This window comes from Mastigoproctus giganteus, chromosome 13, assembly GCF_048544385.1.
Source record: "Mastigoproctus giganteus isolate SK-2022 chromosome 13, ASM4854438v1, whole genome shotgun sequence".
Taxonomy (NCBI): domain Eukaryota; kingdom Metazoa; phylum Arthropoda; class Arachnida; order Uropygi; family Thelyphonidae; genus Mastigoproctus; species Mastigoproctus giganteus.
The window spans coordinates 111,633,746-111,661,452 of record NC_143587.1 but is presented as its reverse complement, the minus strand read 5'-3'; the positions used below and the strand labels follow the sequence as shown (position 1 = coordinate 111,661,452).

At 35.1% G+C, this 27,707-nt stretch overlaps 1 protein-coding gene across 8 annotated transcripts in view; it reads right to left on the bottom strand.

Moving 5' to 3' along the window:
- Window positions 1-1,740: 1,740 nt before the first annotated feature.
- LOC150076362 (uncharacterized) overlaps window positions 1,741-27,707 on the bottom strand; it is a 98,165-nt gene continuing 72,198 nt past the window's right edge. For all 8 annotated transcript variants that reach the window (XM_090387898.1, XM_090387901.1, XM_090387895.1 and 5 more), the window contains 2 exons: window positions 6,080-6,275; window positions 1,741-2,517 (listed from right to left, as the gene is read on the bottom strand). In XM_090387898.1, the coding sequence (XP_090244024.1) occupies window positions 1,776-2,517; window positions 6,080-6,243 (906 nt within the window). In that variant the 5' untranslated portion in view covers window positions 6,244-6,275 and the 3' untranslated portion in view covers window positions 1,741-1,775. The remainder of the gene's footprint in view (window positions 2,518-6,079; window positions 6,276-27,707) is intronic.

Genomic DNA, 27,707 nt, shown 5'->3' with positions numbered 1-27,707 from the left:
TAAAAATTAGTTTTTGATGTTATTAAAAAGTAACAATACTTCCTGCATAATTTTGTACACAATTGTCTTTGCTAGATGCAGCTCATAAAACCATAATGTATTTTAAAATTAAAATGCCAAAATAGCATTGGCTAATGTAGTTTTATAAATGCTTCATTTGGATATTTCTACAAGTATTGAAATAATCCAATAAACATTTTTCAGTTTGTTTTATTGTCTTGTGGAGTACTGGTTTGTTAAATGGTGAATTATTCACTTTTCAAACACAAGATTCAAGTGAGGCCAACAAATATCTGATGAGCCAGGAGCTCTGTAACTAATCATAACAGTGCTTTTGAGTTTTTAATAAACAGATTCTCCTATTTGGCAATGTTATTTGTTTAAGAATGTTAAAAGTAACTTCTGGTTGACTCATAGAGATGTCATTTCTATAGTGAGCTTAATCCTGTTGCTGTCATTGGAACAAAGTGACAGCAACAGAAAAATACAATAAAAGGTATTTGTTCAGATTCCTTCTTTATATGCATAAAGAATATATAATAATGAAAATTGTGTTAATCTGTTTTACACACCTTTCCAGTATTCAGTGGTTGGCTTTATATAGAAGTTAGCTTTAAAATGATGTTATTCCTGTTCCCTAATATTATTTTGTCACACTGTAATTACTGTGAATTTCAAACAGGCAGTGAAACAATTTACAATTTTTAGCATGTGAAGATTCTTTATTTCAGCCAACACAAATATTTGCTATAAACCAGAAAAAATGAATGTAAAATTTGATGAACAGAACAGAGGTACTTTCATTAATGAAGTTGGTATGGCACAACAGACAATATATGTAGATGCATGCCCATAGCAACATTGGAAGTGTTGTTTTGTCCTGTAGAATTATTGCCTCACAAATCCTTTGTTTCCTAAATGATTTGTGAGCACAAACTGGTTTTCAACAACACTTTCGAGAGCATGGTTAAAAAAAAAAAAAAATCCCTGAATGGAGCCAACTGCACCCTGGGTTTTGCAAAAACACTGCTTTGGCTGGGCATTCGGTACACTTTATTGGAAGATTAGTGTCTGGTTTCATCTAAGCAGATTTGCCCAAAGCCAAAATGCATACATACATAGCTGCGGAAAAATCTTCATATACGGCACGAGCAGCTAAATTCATGTTCTCCGGTTAATTTTCAGGTTAAGTAATTTCAAAGGCACTTTCACTTAACTTGGCTCTTTCTATAGGGATACTTAAGCAATAACAATTACATAAAAGACCAGCAGGATTTACAGGACAATGCAATTTAGCCTAGTGGTGATGTTAACCAAACTATGCTTTGGCATATTGTAGAAAGTCCTGCCAGCACATATACCTGCTTCAAACTGGAGGATATTTTCAACATCTTTTGTGAATGCATGTTCAGATAAATATATAAAGCATTTATAAATCGCATTTGTATGTGTATTCATTTCTGATTAATACATAAAAATCTGGGTGGCTCACGTAAAGAATTGCTTTATACAGCTTCACACTGCAAATTTTAAATGATAAAAAACTGTTTTATTATTTAGATTGGTAAATATATTTAAAACATACACCACATACATTTTCAGAGGTAAAGATTTATTTCAACTGTATAAGAAATTGATACATTAATAAACAAGATAAGACAAGTTGTAAACAGCTGATTTATACCTCTTATCTATCAACTTGTTTTGCTAAAACATTTTTTGTTTCTAATTGGGGGGAAAAAAACCTTCACAGCTAAAGAACATAAATGCAGTCTCTAGTTTTTGCCAATATCAGTATCCGAGTTTTCTGATGAATGATCATATGATTTCCTTGAATGATTTTTGCCATCATCTAAGCGTGGTGAAGGACTTTGTGAGTGTGATTTGGAATGTGTACTTCGTGGAGAAATACCATCATCAAGGTTATGTGAAGGACTGCGAGAACGTGACTTGGAATGTGAACTTTGTGGAGACAAGCTCCGTTGGCTTCTTTCCCTTGAAGGTGATCCATCTCTTGGCGTACGAGATCGGGAGCGAGATCTAGGTGAATGGGACCTGGACCTACTATTGGAACTCCGAGTCTTCCGACGTGAATAACCAGGACTCCTATCTCTTGAATATGGTGATCTGCTGCGAGATCGCTTACGACTACTTCGATATCTATCATATCTTCCACCACTGTAAGAAGAACGAGATCGACGTGAAGAGCCCTCCCTTGATCTCATCTGTGATGGAGTTTTCCGATCTCCCTGGGCAAATTCAATCTCTAATTCTCTCCCATAAAGGCGCGTACGATCCAAAGCATATAAAGCATCTTCAGCATCTCTAACATCTTCAAACTGTACATAAGCAAAGCCTCGGGGTCTACGAGTATAATAGTCCAAGGGTATGTAAACATCACTTAGTGGACCATATTTACCAAAGAGTCTTCTTAGCTCCTCTGGTCTTGTGCGATCAGGCACCATTGCGAATAAAAAGTGATGAATTTGGTGGTCTTGAGTAACGAGACATAACTTCCTAAAAAATAAAGTTATTTTAATATAATTAAATTTTATATAATTAAATTTAATATAATTAAAAAACCTGGAGAAGGAATTATTCTGAGGTTACAAGTTAACAGCAAATTCCCAGATTTATGAGATATTTAGTTGCCCAGGACAACTTGAATTTCTGACATCTTTTGTCATACAATACATAACATACATCAATATTTTACTTGTGTTTAATGAATACAAATAAAACATATAATTTTGGTAGTTTTCAAACTATGTAACAGCAATTAGTAAAACAATTTTCTATAAATTTTAAATGTGCACTTTTACCTAATTTAGTGCCTTCCCACCCCCAATACTAGTACCTGAGAATAGTTGTTAAATCCACCCATGTTTTAGTACTGCCAATCCTGTTGTGATTACAGTTGATAGAATTCAAAATAAATTGATCCTCTGCACACTCACTCTGTAGATACTGTGCATAAACTGAGATATTCAAAAGTAGACAAACAAGTGGCCATCAACATTAGAAAACCGAAATTTCTATTCCTATTCTGTATTAATTAAACCGAATTAAATTTTCAAGGTGATATAAGATCCAGATTAACTGCAAATTGGAATTATTCCCCAATTTATATATATTTTTTTCATCTTAAAATGATACATATAGTGGCAGCACAATCTCTAATTGACCACATGTTCATACCATGTTGACTACTTGCAAGCCTCCCTGCAAACCTACAAAATGCTGATTTTTTTAATGAAACTTTTGAAGCAAATTTTACCACTAAGTATTGGATAAACTTAATGTAGAATTACATTATCAAGGTTGAAAATTAAGACCTTCTACACCGAAAGCCCATTATGCTAATGCAGAACTCCCCTTACATGCAAAAAAGAAATACTGTTTAATTTTGGATGTGGGGACTTTTATAATATATGTACATATCACAAGAAATTATTATATACTATATTTTGTCAATATTTAGCATCTAAACAGAACATTTAAAATTCTGCTGTTTAAGCTGCTCAATTTTTGATGATAGCCCAATATTAATTCTAAAATTTTGCTAGAGTGTAGTTCCACAATTCACATCAATAGTTTCAATTAAATGATGTGCAAAAAAAAACAGGAATCACACTTTCTAAAAGATGGACGGCAGACAGTGCCCTTCAGCGATATTTCTGAAATTCTATTTGATTTTTATTACTCTTTGGATCCAGCATCCCACCTAATCATATTTTATTGGCCTTTCAAGCAAAACAAGTTCCATTTTATTCACTATTTTAGAGTAGTCTGTGGCAAAGATTAAACAGGGGAGCACATCTTATAAGTAGGATGCGACCTTCATGAATATTATCTCAATAAATAAGGGATGAAGTTTCGGAAGCTTCATGCTGATATTCTTTCCATTATGGCCATGCTGCAAGAATAACTTGGTATATTTCAACATAAGTGGTCACATGGGGTACTGGTGGCACCAACATGTCTTTTAAAATGGCTGTGTATACATGAACATTTTTCATAAATTTATCTTGATAAGTTCTATAAAAATAATGTTCATAATGACAGTATGCAATTTTTCCTTAAAAATCTACACCCTTAAGTGGATACACATTTAGAATTCAACTTTCAAAGCTTGTGATGTATCCACATTAAAGTATTTCTCATCGATTTACTCTACCCACAGTGAAATGCAAATAAAAGAAAAATGGTTTTTAGTTTGCAATACAATTTTACACCACAATAAGCCTAATGATCATTGCTGCAACTTTTCAGCAAAGTGGACTTCAGAAACAACATATTTATACAGGCAATAAATCAATAGGAAAAACAAAATCACCATTAGGGCCCGAGTTTTATTATTTTAACATTGGATAAACTGACGGATAACTCCAAACACTTCTTGCTTTATGAATCTTAATTACCTGATGAATTAGACAGTGAAAGGAACAGATGACCACAGCAAGGTTCTATTCCATTTTTGGAGGGAAACAATTTAGTTACCAGTAGGGTTGCCATCAGCACCCATACACCTCGGGTAATTCAATATTCAAAAACAGCAAAAAAAAAAAAAAAAAAAAAAAAAAAGGGGGGGGGGGGGGGGAACGAATGGTAGAGTTTATATAAATGAGCATTATATAAAAAAATAATAAAATAAATAAATGAAGTGTGGACACAAAAGTTTTACATCTACACATTAAATAAGTGAAAATGAATCAAATACTGCTTTGTGTGTATATTATAATGAACATTAGTTTGTAATCTGCAAAACAGAATTTCCTGCTACTGACGTACTTAATCATAACAAAAGTCTGAATTACAGGGGGAAAACCGAAAATACCTGTGAATGATATCTTGAAGATGATTTTTAATAATGAACAAATTGTTCTTCACTTGAACACTTTGCAGTGAAACATCCTTGTCAGTAATCAATCTAATTTTGCCTATGGTACACCAAACATGTGACTTAAAGAACAGTTTGTTTTAGGATTCTCCAAAAGCTAATGCTTGCTCACCCCCCCCCCCACTTCAATGAAGAAGACTTTCAAATACAAAAATCTGCAAAATAAAATTGCTATGGTAATAATTCTGCAATTGCCTTGTGGTATTATGTTTATAAAATTTCAGGACCTGCTTGATGAGAAACACTGGCTTTAAGCATATTTCACTTTTTTTTTTTTTCGTGACAGAAAACAAAACAATGCTTAAAAAAAAACTTTCGATGATCCATACTCTCATATTATCACAAAAATGTGTTCTACATTACAAATGGTAGAAGAAATGCAAGCAGTATAAATTCTTTACAGCAACTGTGGCTACTGAGATTTGTCAAAAGCTTTCTGAAGTTAGCAAGGTATGCATCAATGCATAAGTTATCAGACATTACGTTTAAAAGAAAATAATGTATTTGCTTCATTACTGGCACATAACAGGATCTTTTCCATAATGAAGATTAATCATCATACAACTTACTACTGCAATCTGTACAAACTTATTCAAAATAACAGTGCCCAAAATTCAATTTTCTAGGTTGCAGGAGTGAGACTCATCATTAACAGTCTTCAGTGATATCTCTTTCGTACATTTTTTTTTTTTTTTTTTTGGTAAATTACATGTTATATACATTACTGCCATCTTCTTTCAAACATTCTTTTCATATAATTAATGTATAATGCTTCTTTAACAGTGATCATCACCAAATCTTTAGCCTTTCTGTATCTTCAAGAAATAACTTTCTACTTGTATGTATTTTTATACTCTGTAGATTGCTTCATCTGTATGCTGTCTGAAAATGTTCTCGGAACATATGAGCTTCTACATGCTAAAAGTTAATATTCTTAGAAAGGACATAAAACACCAAATGTGTCTACATCCCTCAATGGTTTAATCGCACATGAAATTACAATTTATATGCCATTCTACATTGCATGTGAGAGTTAAACTAATTGTACATATATGCAAACCTACTTGGTGTTTTTGCCTAGTAAGAACATTTATTCTCCTGGTGTAATTCGATATTTAAAAACGAACAAACCTACATACTATTTATACAAATAGAAGATGGACAAAAATCATAGCATGCCTGCTTTCTTTTCCTTTGCCTTGCTTTTCAATGTACTTTTTACTTATTGCTTGAATTTTGAACTTGACAAGGATATTTTTGTGATTCCAGAGATCTTGGACTTCTTTGTGAGCAACCTCCTCCTTTCTTGTCACTTTAGGCATCGAGATAAGCTCTGAAGTCATTGTGCAGCTCTGTTACGCCATCCATAGTATTTCTATTTTTGCAAGGGAATTAGAATATTTATTAGTTTGCAAATTGATTTTATAGAACTATAAATATCACTGCAGGATATTTTAAGAGTAATATTTATTATTGTAAGTTGATATATTGCCAACATAAACACATGAAGTGTAAAACACTAAATTAAATAACTTACTGGGCTACAATTAAATCAAAGCGGAAGAAATTTGCACTCAATGTCAAGGACTAAAATAGTGAGTGCAATATTTATCACTATAAATTAAACCAATGAACTTCATATTTTCTCATTAAGATAAGCCTTTCCTAATTTAATTTTTGTGCTACATTTTACTGATGTTTCAAACTACAAAATCAATGACAAAGATATTCTAAAACAAGAACATAACATTAACAAGGAAGAAAGAACAAATCACTAAAACTGAATATTTTAGCTGTTTAGCATTATCTGTTATGCAATTCATCATTAACTTAAGATAATTTAAGCAGGAAGTTATGACAGTAATTTCATGAAGAATTAATCTGTGTTAAGTGTGGATTAGTGTTTACTGAATTCAAGACTTTATAAATATCAACACAATAAAAGTAGCATCTAAAAACTGGGAAGGGTTCAATTTGTGTTTATGACCAGATTCAAACAAGCCTACCTACAGAGTAAACATGAGTAATGTGAGGGCATGAACAGATACGCTCACATTACTCATGCAAAGGTGACACCAGGAAAAAAAAAAAAAAAAACTTAGGCAAGAAAACAGAAACTGAACTAGACTGTCTCAGTAATGAACCTGAAACGCTTTAAATTATCCATTTTCCAAAATAGTGTCAGTAAATTACGGGACTCCAGCTGAATCTCGGGCAAATCATTGTTTTTTTTTAATTGTTGTTATTATTAGCCATAGGGTGAAAAGAAAACTGAGGCTTATGCTGCACCAGCAAAAAAAAAAAAAAAGTTATCCAGAGAAAGGTAGAAGGGAATCACCAAGAAAGAGAAGGCATTTAGTATTATAATGGTATTAGAGGCATTCATGAAATTATCTACCTTGAATATAAATATGTTACACACACACACAGTTATTGTACTCTCCTTTTATTTATGGAAGTCTAGCTCAATGCAGTAAAATACAAAAAGAACAGAAGAGATTTAAAGTAGCCAGCACATCCTCAAATTTTTGACAAAAGAAGGGAGTGGACCAAAAGTTATTCATAAACACACAAAAACTGTATATGTTAACAGTCTCTTCTCATACTAGAAAAAATTTTGGGCTAAACTATGGATCAACGATTCATAGAAGATGATCTCTGCTTGGGATGATCAATGAAAGTGCCAAAAAAAAAAAAAAAAAAAAAAAAAACTGAACTGGTACCAACCATTCTCCACAAGTGTTTGGCCATGTGAAAAGTCAGTTATTCTTGGGCAACAAGAATGCTAATGCCTCTCCACCCACACACACACTGCAGTGCTGAACTTTGTGAGGAAAATTTACACATGCATAACACAAATCCACAAGTGTTTCTTTCATATTGTATCCAGTGATGAAACAGAAATTCATCATTCTGATTCAGAGCAGGAGGTAGGGAAGTACATAGGCTACTATTACCCAAAAATTCAGACTCAATTCTCTACCAGGAAGATCATGGCGACTTTATACATAAAGGTACCATAAAGAAACAGAGGAGAGAAAGTTAAACAAGATGTCTTACTGAAATGAAAATGTATGTAAGAATGCCATTTTTTGCAAATGAGTTTTGCTTTTTAGCAACACCCCGCTATGTTAGAAATAATGCAGTTGCCCTTTATAATTACGTATGTTGAGGTGCGCACGCACACACAAAGTTATTGTACTCTCCTTTTATCTATGTAAATCTAGCTCAATGCAGTAAAATACAAAAAGAACAGAAGAGATTTGTAGCCAGCACATCCTCACTGCCTTCTTGCCCTTTTATGACATTAATTACAAACCATAATTTAATTTTTTACTACCTTGAAATTGCCTTTTTAGAGACCAAAACAAAGCCTTCTTTTCAAGCTTTATTTAGAAAAATTAAATCTTTGTTGCAAGTTTGGGACCTACCCAGCTCAAGGTTGTTAATAATGAAAATGACTTTGAAGTACTGTACAGGCCCCCACCCCTGCTTAGTGCTCTTAATTGTGTCCATAAAAAACAGAGCACTTGGTTTTTATGGCATTAAGTGGGAGAGATTTATCCATAGGAATTAACATAAATAATTTTAACTGGTCAATGTGACCAGCCCTTATGGATGCAATTTTAAGGCATGATTTCTATATATAACAATATTAAATGTAGCTGAAACATTTCAAACTGTAATGTATAAGCTTTAAATATATAAATTATGCAATATAAATACATCTATTCAAGAAAACTTACCCTAAAATTATATGTATCTAATACTGTATCTAAAATATCATTTTGTGATTTTCAATTTTTATATTGCTCAAAACTACTAGATGCAGTGCCAAATATAGTCTTTTTAGACTGGATTTGTCAGTTTTCAGCGATATAAAATAATTGGAAACCAACACTAAACTGAAAACAATATTGTTGAGGTGCTACTGCACAGCATACAGCTAAAAGCAACTCCCTGGGAAATAACAGTTTCTAACAAGAAAGTATATAAATAACACTTCAATAAATTTCAATTATTAGAACAGAGTGAGTGCTCCTTTTCTCATACTTCCAGACAGGAGGACTTTTTATCATAAAGAGTATATTTTTGTGATATGCAAGAAATAGTGCATGTGACTAGCATTTTATAGCTAAAGATCAGGAAACTTGTGCCAATACAAACAGCTACAGAAAATTAACAGACACTTGTAATGTCTCACTTGATACTTGTGTTTACCTGATAAAGTTCATTTGTTGTTTACTTGGTTTTCAAAATAGCTCAGAAATTAAAGTTGCAGTCTGGCCCCATTGTTATAGTACTGATATAAATCAGATTTAGTAGTAGTATTCTACATAATACCATATGAGTATAGCTATATTTGAAGTCCATAAACTATAAATATATAGCGATATGAATGCAATCTTATAACATAACTGTAGTACATAATGTAACTTAAAATAGCGTAACAAGTACTGCAGCCAAACAATCCTGATATAGTTTGTACTACACCCATGTTATATACTACGCTTCTTGATTAGACGGGGGTTTGAACCCATTCCCACCAAATATGGAGGATGCGGAAAGGTCAGGGAATGACCACCGCATATCCCCCGAGTAATATGGCCTTAGTTGCTAATGCTCCTAAAAAAAAAAAAAAAAAAAAGTTGTATACTATGTTATAGTATATTCATATCTCTTAGTTTGGTGCAGTATTCATAAATTTTGATTAGAACGATGCTTTAAATGAGGGCAAAGCAAAAGGCTCAAAGCAGTGATAATGATTAAGCTCATGAGAGAAAATGGCCGATGACAGTTCTCTTAACATACCAATTAGGTGGTACCACACTCAGACTCAAAGTGGTGGAGAACAAAGAGGCCTAGGAGTAATTATACAGTTCAAAAAAAGTGCTCTGAGCAGTGCAGACATGCTGCCAGAACAGCTCATGGGGTTCTTTCAACGATATATAGGAACATTTTCAGTAGGGACAAAGAGGAGATTATCCCATTGTATAAAGCAATGGTTAAGCCACATCTTAAGCATTACATACAGGTCTTTTCCAAGAGAAAGCAACCAGATCAGTGAAGAACAAACACAAAACAGTACTCTTACCATAAAAGACTTCAGTTCCAGAAATTGCAGCACCAGGACACCTGATTGAGACGTTTTAAGGCTTTAAATGGATTGAGTAAATTGATGATGATGATGATGGTATTTTAAATCTTTCTCAGACAATTCACACAAGAGGACACACTGAAATTGAAAAAGGATGGTTTAGTTTGGTTTAGTTTTATTGGCGCATCAGCAACTAAGGCTATAATGCGAAAAAGGATGGCTGCAGAGAGAGATGTGCAAAAATTTGCTTTCAGCCAAAGTGTACTTGATTTCTGGAACAAACTATTGTCTGGTGTTGTGGAAGCAGGTAGTTTTAATAAATTTAAGGAAGATTAGATAGAGTATTAGACGAGATGGACAGATGAAGTAGATAGTTTTTTTTTTTTGCTGGTACTGTATAAGCTTTCTTTAATGCATCATTTACCAATACTACTATTGCTAATAATAATTTTGCTAGTTTTCTCGTTAATTACAGTATCTGTTAATAATCAATGTGAATCAGCATTAATGGGGAACGGTTTATTCATAACACTGAATTGCAGTTTACAGGAAAATCAAATGGAAGAGAATTCAATTATTTATTATTTATTTATTTTTTGATGGGTCTCTCAGGCATCCGCTAATCGATAACTCCCCCAAGGCATTATTCTGGTAGAAGTATGAGATCTAGTAGTATTCTACATAATCCCAGTAAATCAAAGACCACACCCATGAGTGGAACTCAACAAGAGAGTGACACTTATGGGGAATGGTATCAAAAATACAGAGCAATATAGCGAACAAACACAGAGTGAACTGCACTATAGTGGGGGACAACTGCGATTGTATATTCTGGCATGAAGGTTCTCTGATTACTACAGGCAGGCTGCTAGGACAGATCACATCAATGATATATGGGAACTTCGCCAGCAAGGACTAATACAGATGTGTCTCGAGAACTCCTACTTATTTGACATTTATTAACAATGGGCATAGTCAAATGAATCTTTTGAATGACATGGGTATAATCATAATAATTGATGACCCTTGATTATTCCCCTCCCTAACATGTTACTGACTGAGCCTTATTTTTTTAATACAAAATAAATGATTAAAAATTTAATGTTTAGGGAAACATGTACAAGAATACAGAGTGTGGCTATTAAATAACAAGACTGACACAATAAAAATATAATATAATTATTACCTTATAAAATAATTGCTCTGGGCTTGTGCACACTATTCCATGTTTCTTCCAGGCACAGAAACAGTTCTGAAAGTCATCTTCTACAAGTCCTTTTATTAACACTTGTCATTTTTTGATGAATGTCTTCAATGGACCGAAAATGGATTCCCTAAGTAGACTTTTCAGTTTATAGAAAGCCATAAAGAGTAGGGTGCGTGTTAATGCAGATATTTTTTTGCCAGAAACTGGTGAGCAGAGAGCACATTGTGTTAGAAAATCCAACCATCCTCCCACAATTCAGATCTTTTCCTTTGAATTTTTCATGTAGCCTTGTCAGAATTTCAGTGTAATAAATCCAATTGGCAATCTGATTTGGCGGGACTTCTTTTAATATCGAAAAAAAAAAAAAAAAAAAAAAAAAACAAACAAGCAGCATGGTTTTCATTTTTGATTTTGACATTCTTGCTTTTTTTTTTGTCTCGAGGATTGCATTGACTGCCTTTTAGTTACCGAGTTGTATTGGAACAGCCAACTTTAATCACAAGGTATTACATTGAAAGGACAGAAATCATGGGATACCATGAATTCTGTCCCCTCTCTTGCTAGTGGACAAACCCACCACTTGGCAGGTATATAGGTACACTGCATTCACGTAGACCGTAATTCAATGTCAGTATGGATCAACGTCGTGATTAACAGACTTTGAAAGAGGGATGATAATGGGTGCCCGACATATGGATCACTATCGCGGAGGTGGTACAAAACTTGCACTACCCCATTTGACAGTATCAAGAGTGTATCAGGAATATGCCATTTCCGAAATAACATCTCAGCGTGGACAGCGCTGTGAACGGAGAAAGGTCATGGATGAACGTGGCCACCGACGTCTGCCTCACATTGTTCCAGCCAACCGGAGAGCAACAGTGGTACAAATCACCTCCAACTTCAATGAGGGAGATGCCAGAAATGTTTCCACCAAGACCATCAGGTGACCACTAGCCACAATAGGTTATGGAAGCCACTGACTCATCACAGTCACATTGCTAACACCATGACTCTACCCCCTCAACCGGGCAAAAGAACATCGGCACTGGACCTTGGATGATCAGAGAAGGGTCTCCTGGTCCGATGAGTCCCATTTAAAGCAAGTGGACAGTTGGTAATGGTTTGGGGTACGTATTCAACTTTGAACAGTCCGGGTTATGTGTCCATCCTTGCAGACCATCTGCATCCCTTCATAGTCATTGTGCACCCACAGGGCAGTGGACTCTTCCAGCAGAGCAATGCACCTCCCCACAGAGCCGTGGTGCAACTGTGGGGAGGTTCTGACTAGAACAAGGTTTGAAGAGCATTTCGCATATTTTAATGGAATTGCCTCCCTGTTCACTGGACATGAACCCTGTGGAAAAATCCGTTTGAGCTTTGGATCCTCCACCCTGGAATACAATGGGATTAAGGACAGCGGTGCAGCAAGCATGGATGGAAATATCTGTGGAACACTTTCGTGAACTAGTGGACTCAATGCTCACTGTGTGAGTGCCCTTATCCGGGCAAAAGGTGGGTCCAACTGTTACTGGGTAGGTACCCATGATTTCTGTCCACTCAGTGTACAGTACTCAGAAAGCCTGAATCTTCAATTTTTTTTTTCAAAACATCTTCACAAACTTGGAGTTCTCAATCTTTCATCTTCATTCAAAGTTTTTTACACCAACTTAACACATACTTTTCTCATTCCCAAATTTTCAGTTAATATTTGTCTAATGTTTTCTTTGTCCATACTGAGTTCTGACGCAACCATTCTAATGTTTAAACAAAAATCACTCCTAACTAATACCCAGTCCACATTTTCATCAGTTTTCCATGGATATTGGATGGCCTGGTCATTCATCGTCTTCCACATCCTCGCTTCCTTCTAAAAATTTTTATGCTATTTAAACACGTGAGCTCTCGACACAGTATCTTCTCCATTCATCATCATCATCAGCCATTTTCAATCCACTGCAGGATGAAGGCCTCTCCAGCAACTTTCCAGTTCCTTCTGTTTTGAGCACTGGCCATCCATTTACTACCCAAAAACTCATGAATTTCATCTATCCATCTCCGCCTTTGTCTTCCAGGTTTTCTTCCAACTCCTCTTGGGTACCATTCTGTTATTTTCTTAGTCCATCTGTCATCATGTCTTCGAGCTATGTGTCCTGCCCAAGACCATTTTAGTTCTTTAGTTTTGATAAGAATGTCCTTTACTTGAGTTTGCTGCCTAATCCATGTGTTTCTCTTCTTATCTAACAGTCTGATTCCCAATATAATTCGTTCCATTCTTCGCTGTATAGTTCTCAGCTTCTCTTCCATTCCTTTGGTGAGTGCCCAAGTTTCACTTCCATAAGTCATGGTGGGGAGTATACATCGATTCATTATTTTATGTTTCAGACAAACTGGGATATTGCTCTTCAGTATGTGACTATATTTCCTGAATGCTATCCATCCAAAATTTATTCTTCTCTTGACTTCCAGCCATTTATCATTATTACAGCTAATAACTTGTCCCAGATAAGTATATGACTCCACCTTTTCAATTACTGCTCCTTCAATCATTATTTCCCTTTCCGTGGCATACTTGTTCATCATTACTTTTGTTTTAGCCATATTCATCTTTAGTCCAAAATCCTTACTAACTGTGCATAACTGATTAAGATTTTCCTCTAATTCTTTGGGATCGTGGCTTATGACCACAATGTCATCTGCAAGTCGTAAATGGTTTAGATACCCTCCATTCACATTGACTCCTTTCTGCGACCAGTCTAATCTTCTGAAAGCTTCCTCAAGGGCAGCAGTAAACAGCTTTGGAGATATTGTGTCTCCTTGTCAAACTCCTTTCTCGATTTTAAATCTGCTACTGTCTTTGTCTAGTCTAATAAAGCAGGTAGCACTCTCATATATTTTCTTCAAAATCATAATATATGCGGCATCTATGCCTTGTCTTTCCAGTGCCTGAAACATTGCCTTATGCTGTATGGAGTCAAATGCCTTTTCATAATCCACAAATGCCAGGCATAATGGTGTTTTATATTCGTTTGCTTTCTCCATTAGCTGTGATATTACGTGAAGGTGATCCATAGTTGAGAATCCTGTCCTAAAGCCAGCTTGCTCTTTCGGTTGATTCTCATCAAGTATTCTTTCTAATCTGTTAGTAATGACCCTTGTGAACAACTTGTAGATGTGGGATAACAAGCTAATTGGTCTATAATTTCCAATTTCTGATTTATCTCCTTTCTTATGCAGCAAAACTATGATTGCATTATTCCACTGCTTAGGCGTCACACCTTTTCTAATGCACTTTGTGAAGAGCCTTGCCAGTTTTTGTGGTATGTCTCTTCCTCCCAATTTTAACAACTCTACAGTAACTTTATCTTCCCCCGGGGCTTTCCTATTCTTCATTTTCTTCAATGCACGTTCTACCTCATCAGGAAGAATATCGGCGGGTATGTCGTATGTGTTGCTACTTTGCAATCCATCTTCCCCACTGCTGGTATCATTCCCTCGCTCCTTGTATAATTCTCTATAGTAGTCTTCTGCTATTTGAATTATGCCTTCTCTGCTGTTTATAAGTACACCATCGCTATTCTTCAGTTTCAGTATCATTTGTCTTTCTGTATTACTGCTCATGGCTGCTGATTTAAATCCTTTGTTTTCCCTTAATGCTTGTTCTACTTTTCTTGTGTTAAATCTTCTTATGTCCTCTCTGAGTTTCTTTCTAATGGCTTTGCATAACTCAGTATACTCAATTTTCTCCCTGTCAGTGTTTTTCTTGCTCTTCATTTGTCGTCTTCGGTTCATCATGACAAGTGTTTCTTGACTAATTTTTTCTTCTTTGGATTTCTGTTTCCCTATAGGTTTCTTGAGCTTTATCACTTTCAGAAAGTTGTAATATTCCTCGTTGATATCTTGGTCCTGAGCAGTCTGCAGAAGCTCAAACTTGTTCTTAAGTTCCAGTACATACTGCTTTTTCTCCTCCTCTGTTATCTCAAAGACCTTTGTATTATTTACTCGAGTCAGTTTTTTCCTTTCCTTTCCTACATCTATATCAAGTGTACATCTCACCATTCTGTGATCACATCCAACATTTACCTTATTCAGGACGGTAACATCATTCACAATATATCTTCTGTTAGTGAGGATGAAGTCGATTTCATTAGTTGTTAATCCATTTGGACTCTTCCATGTCCACTTTCTGTTCACCCTTTTCTTGAAAAAGTGTTCATTACTGACAGTCCTTGAGATTCTGCAAATTCCACAAGGCTTTCACCTCTTTTATTTCTTTCACCAATTCCAAAATTTCCTATAGTTCCTATTTCTGCTCTGTTTTGCCCTTTTCCAACCTTAGCATTGAAGTCCCCCATAATAATAGTGTAGTGGATTTTCTGCTCATCTAGAAGACTCTCAATTTCGGTGTACCTCTTCAACCTCTTTATTATCATGGCTCGATGTTGGTGCATAAATCATTATAATCTTTAGCTTGTACCTTTTAGAAATCTTGAGTATTAGTCTTGACACCCTTGGTGATGTACTTTTGAATTCCAAAATGTTTTTAAAATCTTTATGGACCAGAAACCCAACTCCACCTTCACTCCTTTCACTGTTTCCATTGGTGTACAACAGATTTCCACTTGATAAACTTATAAATGATTCATTTCTTCTTCTTGTTTCAGCCAAACCGATGATATTCCAATTCACATTTTCTAATTCCTTTTCCAGCTCTAATATCCTGTCTTCACCGATGAGTGATCGTACATTATAACTTCTCCATTAACTCGACACAACTCCGTTTGAGCTTTGGATCCTCCATCAACTTTCAGTTGGTATTTTCTTTAGGTTTGTTAAAAATTTGAAGTTCTTTATTTGATTCTTTTGACTGTCATTTTCCTGACAAACTGCAAAAACACAAGGTAATGAAAACCTGTATCAGTGGAATGAGTGTTGGAATGTGACTTGGCAGACAACTAAGGAAAGATTCAAGGTTAACTGTTGCCTTTGTTTTGCAAGTGGTTACTTACAAGCAGTTATACCTCCATTTCTGTTTCAAATATCTGTTAAGCTAATCTTAAACCCTTCTACAATATCCATATCATGCTGAGTTTTCTTCGCTTATCTTTAATTAGATATTTGATACTCAGACTTTATAGTTTTGTCATGTGGTCTTGCCACTGCTTCCAACTGTAAATTTCATTTAGTTTTCTTAGTCTCATTTCTGAGGCTTCTAATTTTTGATCAATCCCTTTATTTCTTACCCAGTTCTCCACTCCATACGTTAAAATAAGATTAAAAATTGACCAGAAAAATTACCTATTTAATTAAAATACTTATTTTATTTTTTAACATGGGCTAAAAAAAATTCAGCTTCAGATATATGACAGACAGTATAATATTCTTGGTATAGATGCTAAACTATCAACAGCATTGTTTTATAACATTTGATTTCATTATTGAATGACCTTTGTTTATCCAGACCCTCAATTTAACAAAGGCACTTGTGTGCTATCAATTTAATATCCCTTTCTACTTTAATTATAAAAAATTATATTTTTAGGTTTTTTACTGAACTCAAAACAGTGATCCAGTAATTATGATTAACTAAATGCAATTAACAAAAATAAAATAAACAAGAGAAACCAACAAAATAATAAAGATTTTGACATATTTTTTTTTTTTAGAATTTATGGTCACTGATTCCCCAGACCTAAAACCCAGATGCTTGAGTGGCATATGGCAGAAGCAACATGAACACCTGTATTGTTGTCAGCCGTTCATGTTTAGCTGGCAAAATCTATGCTCCACAGCAAGGTTAGACATTTGTCGCTGGCATCATACAGATACTACGCTGAAATGAGAATTGCATAGAACAGCATCTCCCAAACTGGGGTCCATAGACCAGTTCCAGGGGGGGGGGGTGTCCAACCAAATGGTGGTCGACCGTGTGTGTGTGTGTATATATATAGGGTCATTCCATGTCAAGTGGTCTAGGGATCCCTGGTCGACAATCTTCAATTCTGTTGAAACTTGGTGTGCATGTTTAGACAGGTTTCAAATGAAGCTGTGCAAAATTTCGGTTCAAAATATAGTATGCTTGAGGCACCAGCACCTTTTTTGTGGAGGTCACTTGTGTTATGCAGAATAAATCACAAAAAATTTTCAAACTTTTAAGTATTACTGTTGCACAACGGTGAGAGGTAGTGCTCTGAAACTTGGTATACCTAGTTAACTTTTGGTGTCCAGGCTCAAAACCATCACATCTTTCACAATGTGGTCTACAACTGGCACCAAAAATTTGTCACGACAAATTTAAGCAAGACTTTTAAGTCATAAATTTGAAATAAAAACTTTTGGTACCTTCTTCCTTTGACATTCCACTTACCAACTGCATGAATTCAGCCTAAATATCAGCTCTTTTACTTGTTTTCTGACTGAGATATTTTCCTTCAAAGATTGACTCAAAACATGAAAGTCAAATTTGACCTATAAGGTGGGACATGTTCAATTCTCTCGTTTTTGCCACCCACTGGAAAGAGCTAAGTTTCCGCTACAAGGATCATGGTTTATCTTTTGTGTCTTTGCACTTAAGGCCTTAAATTAAGCCTAAACATCAAGTAGTTTTACGTGCCGTATTGTTATTTTGCAAGATCTTTTTTGTTGTAGAACACTTCCTAATGTTTAGAACAATCTAGGAATAGAGTATATTCTAGAATTCTGGAATACCCAAGAATTATAGAATATTCTTGAATTAAAAAAAAAAAAAAAAAACCGATGAACATTCTAGAATCATACAAAAAATGTATAAATAGCTGATATTTGAACCATGCTGTTATTAATGTGTTTTATCTTCATGATGGAATTTTTTTGTTTATTTTGTTTCTCCATATTTTATTGTTTGGCTAATAAGGTTAAGTTTTCATTGCTTTCAGAAACGTACACTTATCAGACAGCATGAAAGCCATGGAATCAGAAGATTTTGCCGGAGATAATGCACGTGACTGAAAGCTTGAACAAAAGTTTAATGGCTACTGGTATTTCTCCTCTGAAATTTCAGCGAGGCTATGCCAAAAGGAAGGCAAGTCAAGTATAAGATGTAATTGCCAGTAAAATTGAATCTATTGGTGGCATGAATTCAAATGACATCATGGAGCCAAGTGCAAATCATCAGTGTGGAAACTGCTTATATTACAATCAGCTGCTAAAAGAAAAGGTGATGGTATCAAGTCATTCAGAAATACTTCAAATATTAACACTAGCCCCAGTTAGTTGGTCCATAAAGAAAACAATGGAAGAGTTTAGTATCTCAGAAAGAATGGTCAAGAAAGCTAGAAAACTTAAAGCAGAAGGAATCATGGCCATACCTGGAAAAAAGCTTTCTGAGAAAGTAAAGCAAAAGGTGATGGAATTTTTTGAAAATGGTGTATTTAGTCCGATATGCCCTGGAAAGAAAGATTACATTTCCATTAGAAATGCAGATGGAATAAAAATGCAAATGCAAAAGCGACTACTACTCAGCAACTTAAAAGGAAAAATGTTTATAACTTATCAAGCTAGAAATGGATCTGACATTGGATTTTTAAAATTTTATGAACTTCGACCTAAGTGGTGTGTCACAGTTGGTGCACCAGGAACACATTCTGTACGTGTATGCACAATCCATCAAAATGTCAAGTTAATGCTAGCAGCAAGTCCTGTAGAATGTGATCACAAGGTTCTCATTGATAAAACAGTCTGTGATTTGGAGTCAAAAATTGCATGCTTCATCGGTGTGAAAAATGTCCAAGAATAGATGAATTAAAAAAGTTTATAGAGAATATTTTTGAAAACAATGAACCAGAAGATATTGAATTCAAGCAATGGATACACACTGACAGAGATACACTGGACACAAAGCAATTAACAACAGAAGATTTTATTGAAGAGTTGAGTACAAAGATATTTAACCTTTCCTGTCATCACTACATTGCTAAACATCAAAGCTACCGTTTGAAATCAACAAAGGAAAGCCTAATGACAGGAGAATTGGTCATCTTGATAGATTTTGCAGAAAATTATTCGTTTATTGTGCAAGATGCTGTTCAAGGGTTCCACTGGGAGAATAGCCAGGCTACATTGCATCCATTTGTCATTTATTACAGGTATGTTGAACTTCAGAATACAAGTTTCTGCATAATCAGTGATTGCCTTCGACATGACACAATTGCACTGCATGTTTTGCTAACCAACTTAACTGAATATTTGAAGTTTCATGACAGAAATCAGGCACATTTACTACTTCAGTGGTGGTTCTGCAGATCAATACAAGAAATTCAAGAATTTTATTAACTTGTGTCATCATCAGAAGGATTTTGATATCGGTGCTGAATGGAATTTCTTTGGCACTATCCACAGCAAGTCACCACGTGATGGAATTGGTGGAACAATAAAACAATTGGCAGCACATGCAAGTCTCCAGTGCCCAACTGAAAACCAAATCCTGACACCAAGAAACATGTTTGAATTTTGTGACAAGCATGTGACTGGAATAAAATTTTGTTTGTTTCTAAAGAGGAAATTGAGCAAGGCCATTTCAAGAGAAACGATTCAAAGACAGTCATACTATTGCTGGAACAAGAGAAAATCATTCTCTTCATTCCTATTGATGCAAGACAGATTAGTGTTTGCAGAGTATCAAATGACACACCATCATCATTTGTAGTTCCATGTAGATTAAACTAATGAAACCAATATTCAATATGTGCCAATTGATAATTTACAACCTTGCCAATACATTGCCTGTATTTATGACAATAATTGGTGGATTGGAAATTTCATTTGAAGAACGTGATGTTTTGGTAAATTTCATGCATCCTCATGGAGCAGCTTGCTCATTTCACTGGCCTGCTAGATTCTTGAACAACAAATTATTGCCAATCTTCCAGCTCCAAAAATAACAACAATGGGACAACAATATAGCTTGCTTGAAGTAGTAATATCAACCATCAATGAAAAATTCCAGTCCATTAAGAAGCAGTGATTCAATATCTTAACATCACTTGCTTATTTCAAATTGTATTGTGTTTTAAATAAATTTTGTTGCAGTTATAACTTCTTTCAACTAATAGAACATCTTTAGAACATTTATGCTTGGAATCCTGAATAAAGACCACTTTTCAGGCTTGGGAACTTGCACTAAAGAAACCCATGCAATAATACAGATCTTTTTGTGCATTGGCAATATATCCTTTCTCCTTAAACCAAAGGGCAGAGTAATTGAGCAGAAAATTTCACTCTTGTAAATGCAATAGTTCTGTCCTTAAGGGGATGTGAAACTTTGCCATCAAATAAGTATGCAAATATTATGTGGAAAATATAAAATGTTTAAGGCCATTTTTTAAGCATTAAGTAGCAAGACACAAAACTGAAAAATCATGATTCTTGTTGCTTAAAACCTGCTATTTCCAATGGTGGCAAAAATGAGAGAACTGAAGGTGTCCCACATTAAGATATTTGCCTCTAAAGATAGGTCAAATTTTGAGTCTATCTTTGAAGGAAAATATCTCAGCCAGAAAACAAGTATAAACTCATATTTAGGCTGAATTCATGCAGATGTTAAATGGAATGTCCAAAGAAGAAGCTATCAAAGGTTCGTATAATGACTTTCAAAATTCTTGCTTGAGACAAATTTTTGGTGCCAGTTTTAGACCGCATTGTAAAAAATGCGAAGGTTTTTGAGCCTGGACACCAAACGTTTTGCATTCCCTGCCAGAGTTAACTAGGCATACCAAGTTTCAGAGCGATACCTCTCAATGTTGTGCAACAGTAACACTTAAAACTAAAATTTTTTTTTGTGATTTGCTCTGCATAACACAAGTGACCTCCACAAAAAAGGTGCTGGTGCCTCAAGCATACTGTATTTTGAGCTGAATTTTTGCACAGCTTCTTTGGAAACCTGTTTAAACATCTACACCAAGTTTCAACAAAACTGAAGATGGTCGAGCAGGGATCATCTTCAAAATTAGGCAACTTGACATGGAATCACCCTATATACATACATGCATATAACAAATACATATGTTATATGTAGGGGTACGTGAATCTCAGTAGTTTCGGAACCACTAGCCTAGAAGAAAGACATGTTTCTGTTCACCTGGCATCCATTTACCCCCCCCCACACACAAAATTAGTCTTATAATTAATAGCATATTAAAATGAGGTCAGAAAATACCGTGTAACCAGTTAAGAGATTTTGGTGAGCAGTGGAAGGAATTTGATTTCATTTACAAATACAGTCTGATCTCTCTTTAACGAGCTTCCACATAGTGAATTTTCTATTTAGCAAATTTTTTTGATTTCCCCTTGGTCATTACATTCAAAATAGTTTCTGTATAAGGAAGAAAATTTCCATATAATGAACTGGTGTCAAGAGACCTGGGTATGCAATTGTTTGCACTTCTGGCAATAGAGCTGACGCTGTAGAAAGCACAAATTAAGAGCTAAAAAGGATTAATAATTAATCACTTTAGCTTTTAAGAGCTAAAGGGTTTAATTCTTAAGAGCATTCTATAATTTAATGGTGCCTGTACCATTAATTTAATGGTGCCTATACAACTGCCTTATTGTACCAAGAAGTCATGCCGGTCAACTATATGTCCAGAGCCACAGGACAAAATAAGGCATATTCTGACAGCGACATTGGCTCTGATCAACTTGTTTTCTGTCTAAGCACCCTATTAGAGAATTAGGAGAGAGCGATTTTCCTTTATCCCAAAAATTCATTTGTTGTTTTGCAGAAATGACTCATCAACACTTTTCACCAGTCTCTGTATGGAAGATACAAGTGGTCTCTAAATCAATTGTTTCAGCTGCTGTGCAAGTAACCTTGTGGAAAAAGTGGAAGTGCTTAACAGTGTACATTGGGGCGTTAAAAAAAAGAAAGAAAATAAATCGCTTTAAAATTTCACGTCCCAGCGAGTAGTTAAAAAAAATTCTGAAAAATTGGTCTCGATTCTCAATGTTTTGAGGAAACGGGATCCAGTCAGCCATTAATAAAAGAAAAGGATGTGGAATATGCATCTTTTTTGGGACAAAAAAACACTCCAAGCCAGTTCTGGTTCGCTGTAAAAATTCAAAAGGCACCAGGGCTTACTCGAAAAATTTACTTCTGGTGAAAGTGGGGTTGCAATTGAAGCTTGTACCCGTTGGAAAGAAACAGTTTTGAAAAAAATTATGGACTAAGAGCCCATACTGAACGTTGATAAAACAGGTCAATTTCTTAAATATTTGCCGAACAAGACACCGACTTTTAAAGGTAATATATGTGTAGGTGAAAAATAGTAATGAGAGAATTAGTTTTTCATTACCAGCTATACCAAATATAGCTGGTAATGAAAAACTGAAGCTTTTGGTAATAGGCAAAAGTAAACAAGCACGATAGAACAGTGGATTTTAAATTTCAACAGAAAGATGATGAAAGAAAACAGAAAAATCATGTTGATTGGTCAACAACTGCCCTGCCAATTTTCACTCAGTAATTTCAAAACTTACAAGTGCAAAGCTCATTTACTTCCCTCAAAATACCTCGTCTAAACTGCAGCCAATGAACCAAGGCATTATCAAGAATTTGAAAATGCATTACCGAAGGTGCATACTGAAAAAAAATTATGCTGAGAATAGAAACCAACCTACCTATAGATTCTGGCATAGATCTGCATATCAGAGGTGGCAAAATTGTGGAATCAAGATGTGAACAATGATCAGGAATTGTTTTGATTAGCAGATTTTGCTAAAATGCCAATTAACAGCGATGAACTAATAAATGACATTGGTCAGTGGAGAAATTGTTCTTGACAAATTTTAGGAGTTGATAACAATGTCACAGTAGATGAATATCTAAGTGGCTTGAACATTTTGGAGAGTATTCAAAGAACTAGTGGCAATATTGACAATCGGTTGGATGAAAATGAATGCAATATTAAACCTTCCAAACGTGTTGGAAGCATTTCAAATTTTGCAATAGAGGCCTTCAGTGTGAATAAAATGTGGCAAAAAATATATTTGAGTGTTTAAACAAATTAGAAAATTTTTACGAATGACGTACAGTAAAATCTAGTATACAACAAAAAATAATCAAATATTTTACGACATAATTCTTCAAAGTGTACTAATATATTGTGTGCATTACGTAACTAGTCATTTCTTAATATGTATGTATTAATAAATTAATTGTTTTAAAACGTCAGAAAATTTACTGATTCTCACTTATTTCTGATTCATTTTCCATCTTTTACTATACAGTATTTCTGAATGTTGAATTAGTATTTTCATTGTTGAAAAGGTCATATTTCTTTATAACAAAATTTGTTTAACGAATTTTTTCAGGTGAATGATCGATTTCATTATATAGAGGTCCAACTGTACAAAGGGTACTAGGAAAGTTTTGCAATATGACGCAACAATGAATCACAGGAAGCTGCTTGTTGTTGCATGTTCATACGTGCATAGTAGCCACCGCACCAAGTCGATGGGCTCAGTTATTCATTAGTAGTGAGAGTGTAAAGTGCTTGCGATGGCATTGTGGTCACGAAATGAGATAAGGACAGTTTTGCGGTATAATTTCGTGCGTGGTTTAACCATAGACCAGTGCTTAGAAGAAATGACTCTTGCACTAGATGATGATTGTCCACATCGTACAACGATATTCAGGTGGTATAGAGAATTCCAAAGGGGAAATTTCACTCTGAAGGATTCTGAGAGGCCGGGAAGGCCACGAACGTCAGTTACGGAGGAAAACGTCACTGCTGTGAGGAAAATGCTTGACGAAAACAGGCGAGTGACCTACCAACAGATAGAGGATACTTTGGGCCTAAATGCACCAGCAATTCGTTCGATTCTGCAAGATCATTTGCACGTGAAGAAACTTTGTTCTCTCTGGGTGCCGCATCAACTGACTGAAGAGCAGATGACACGACGTGTGACTTGGTGCCGGGAGATGTTAAAAAAGTTTGATAAGGGACAATCTCGGTATGTGAACAACATCGTGACAGGTGACGAGACTTGGCTGTACTATTACGATCTGCCGACCAAGGCTCAAAACAAAGTTTGGGTCTTTGATGATGATGACGACACACCCGTAATTGTCAGAAAATCCCGATCTGTAAAGAAGAAAATGATAGCTGTATTTTTCAAATCGAGTGGAATTGTGGAACGTGTCGTTTTGGACACGCAGAAGACAGTCACAGCTAAGTGGTATACTGAACAATGCCTGCCTAAAGTCATTGGATCTATGAAGAACCTGCGGCCAAAGTCAAGAATGGACACCTGGTACCTCCATCACGATAATGCTCCAGCTTACCGCGGCAAAGCCTGCACCGAATATTTGACCACGACAAGACTGAAACTTCTCGAGCACCCTCCCTACAATCCAGACCTTGCTCCCTGCAACTTTGCACTGTTCCCGCATGTGAAAATGAAGCTAAAAGGGAGGCGGTTTTCCAGTGATGAGGACCTTCTACGGGCTTGGGACAACGAGTGTGCTTTACTCCCTACTGAAACTTGGCAGAACTGGTTTAAAGATTGGTTTCGGAGGATGGAGAGGTGTATTGAATGTAGAGGAAATTACTTTGAAAAAATTAAATAAACAAAGCTGTATTGCAAAACTTTACTAGTACCCTTTGTATATATATATATATATATATATAAAGAATCTGTCAGATGACATATCAGCAACAGAGAGTTAAGGAATGTAATGAAAAATAGTCCAACTAATCATATCCAGCTTTTATTAGGATAGTGAGAAAATTAGTTAACTGGAGAGCATAATGTAAGTTTTTAATGAACATCAATACAGCACACACTTTATTCTTAATTCCAGAAATCTGTTAGTTTATTGCACAAACGGGGAGAAAAATGCTAATAGGCATTTTTAGTCTATTCCTGATATAAACAAATGTCAGTTGCCCTAACTAAGGCTTGCAAGCTGAAGGAAACTACAATTTTCTGGATTTATTCCAGCACATAAGGTAGAAGTAAACCAAGGTAGTTGTAACTGATTTGCTCAGTTAAGATGACTGCTTCAACTTCTGAACACAGAAAATAATCACATTATAACTTCCTTTTTGTGTGCATATATATATATATATATATTCTTTTTTGACATTAATAATAGCCCACTGGCTGCTAGTTACTAAACTAATACTAAAAGTGGCAAGAGCTCTTTAATAATAACATATACATTCTTGCTTTGAAGTTTTATATCTAGTAACAAATTTTCAAGGAAATTTATCTAATGGCAGCTGTATCATAAATTACAAAAACTGGTGTCAAACAGAAAACTTACATTGCTCACACAAGAGCTGTTTTTCAATAGTAATACAGGTCGACCATCACTAATCCGGTTCCACCGCTAATTCAGACATAATTTCCGCAAACATAATTCCAAATTTTTCGGGTCGGCACACCGACCTGCCGCTACTGTTTTGGTTGTAGCATCAGCTGTTGACGCAAACTAGTAAACACTGGCAAGTCATAAGCTGCTCACATTTAGTCCCAGCCACGGTTCCAATGCATAAAGGAAGTGTCTCTCATGGTGAAAACTGCAAACACCGTACATTGTCCATAAGAGATAAAGTTGAACTTCTGAAAAAACTCGACAGCAGTGTGTCTGTGAGAAGTTTAACTCTGCTTAGTTGTAAATTTCAGCAATTTCTCTCAGTTCCTCTTATTTTAGTAATTTTCTCTTAGCCATTCCTCTTTAGATTTTTTTTTTTTTTTTTTTTTTACAACCCACTTGTACAAACTTGCAGGAAAAACACAACACAATATAATGGATAATACAGTGCCCTAACGAACTTGTTTTCACAAAATCTCTAACGATACTGACAAACTTATTGCAATGTTTGAGGGTTTATTTTATCGTAATTAGTTTTATTGCAGCGCTCGCAATAAACTAATCACAAACGAACTTCATAACCTGCAAGCACTAATTTGGTTTATATCTCTCTAAGGATAAGTAATATCCTTAGAGAGAGAGAGAGTTTCCACCCCACTTTTTCTGCCTGTGAGCATTTCTCTCATTGTGCGAATCCTCGTGTTGCTTAAAAGGCAAGTCATGTTTTAACTCATTCAACCTTTTCTGCTCTTTTTTTCTCTGCATTTTTTTGGATTGCGTATTTTCTCTATTGACAGATTTTGCTTCCTTTATCCTTAGAATGATATCTTGAGGTAAGAAATTGGCCAAAATGGACAGAATATATGAAGAGTAACAAAAGGAAGAAACAGTTCTTTCTTGGACAGCAAGGGAAGAAGAGGTTTTTTTTTTCCAATGATGAAAATGGCTGCAATGATGGAGAAAGTGAATATAGCAACCACCTGTCAGATTCTGAGCAGAATTTAACCTTTATACACAACAATTTATGATAAAAAAAAAAAAAAACAAATAAAGAGCACAAAAACAGGAAAAGGAACATCTTGAGCAAAATTCTCAAGTGCAAGCACATAGGTTAACAGGACTATCCTATCCTTCCTTTGCAGCCGCAGGATTTCAATTACTAGTTAATACAGCAATCCTAACACAGCAAAACAAACTGCTTTTAAAATGGTTTCTACTGGTAATGCTTGACTTTCAACACATTTGTTTAAAAAGTAACAACTTGCAATTAACTTTTTGGTGATATCATTACATCACAAAAAAGAATAATCTGCTACCTGCCATCTAAGTATTGCCTTACCTTTTAACCTGGAGGTAACAGCAGGTCACTGACAGGTGACCCTTGAAAATAATGTTCCCACATGAACCATTAATCAAAAATTAAAAATCTAAATTTTTTTTCTACCTTCCTAATTAGAGTCAAACTTTTACTGCAACAGTTCCTGAAGTGATTTTTCAGTTTTAAACAGAAATTGCATGTGATAACCTGTCAAGTGAATTGTTGCTGTCTTTGATGAAGCTATTTGGCTTTTTCTTGAACAACAGCATGGTACTGATAAGCAGCAACAATACATTTGTTTAAAGTTTCATGTTACTTGTTTTCCCCCTCCTACTAAATAAATATCTAGCACCTTATCTTAGTTGTTTTTGAAAGATTTAGAAATGATTTTATTTTTATCATCTGTGTTTTTCATAGGTAAATATGATAATACTAAACCTGAACACTAATTTATGAGAATCATCTAAAACACTTTCAATTCTGTGTTATGATAAAATAAACAATTACAAACGTTCTGGCTTAATATAACTATAAGTGAATATGATTATATTTTTGAAAGTTAAAGCTGTTAATGTTTTTGCCCTATTTGATGACTTTTGAAGAAATGACATGTTTATAAATAAAAAAAAACAATAAATAAAATAAAGAAGAGTGGGTGCCAAGGAAACAATAAAAGCTGGCGGCTACCATATGTGCCTGTGAGTAAGGAAGGTGCAGGTTTGAGATTTTAGTATCCATGAAAAATACACGTACTGTGAAGTGTGATGCCAAAAATCTGGCTACCCTTAATTAAATATGTAAGCAGTCAACATTGTGGATTCAGCTATCTGG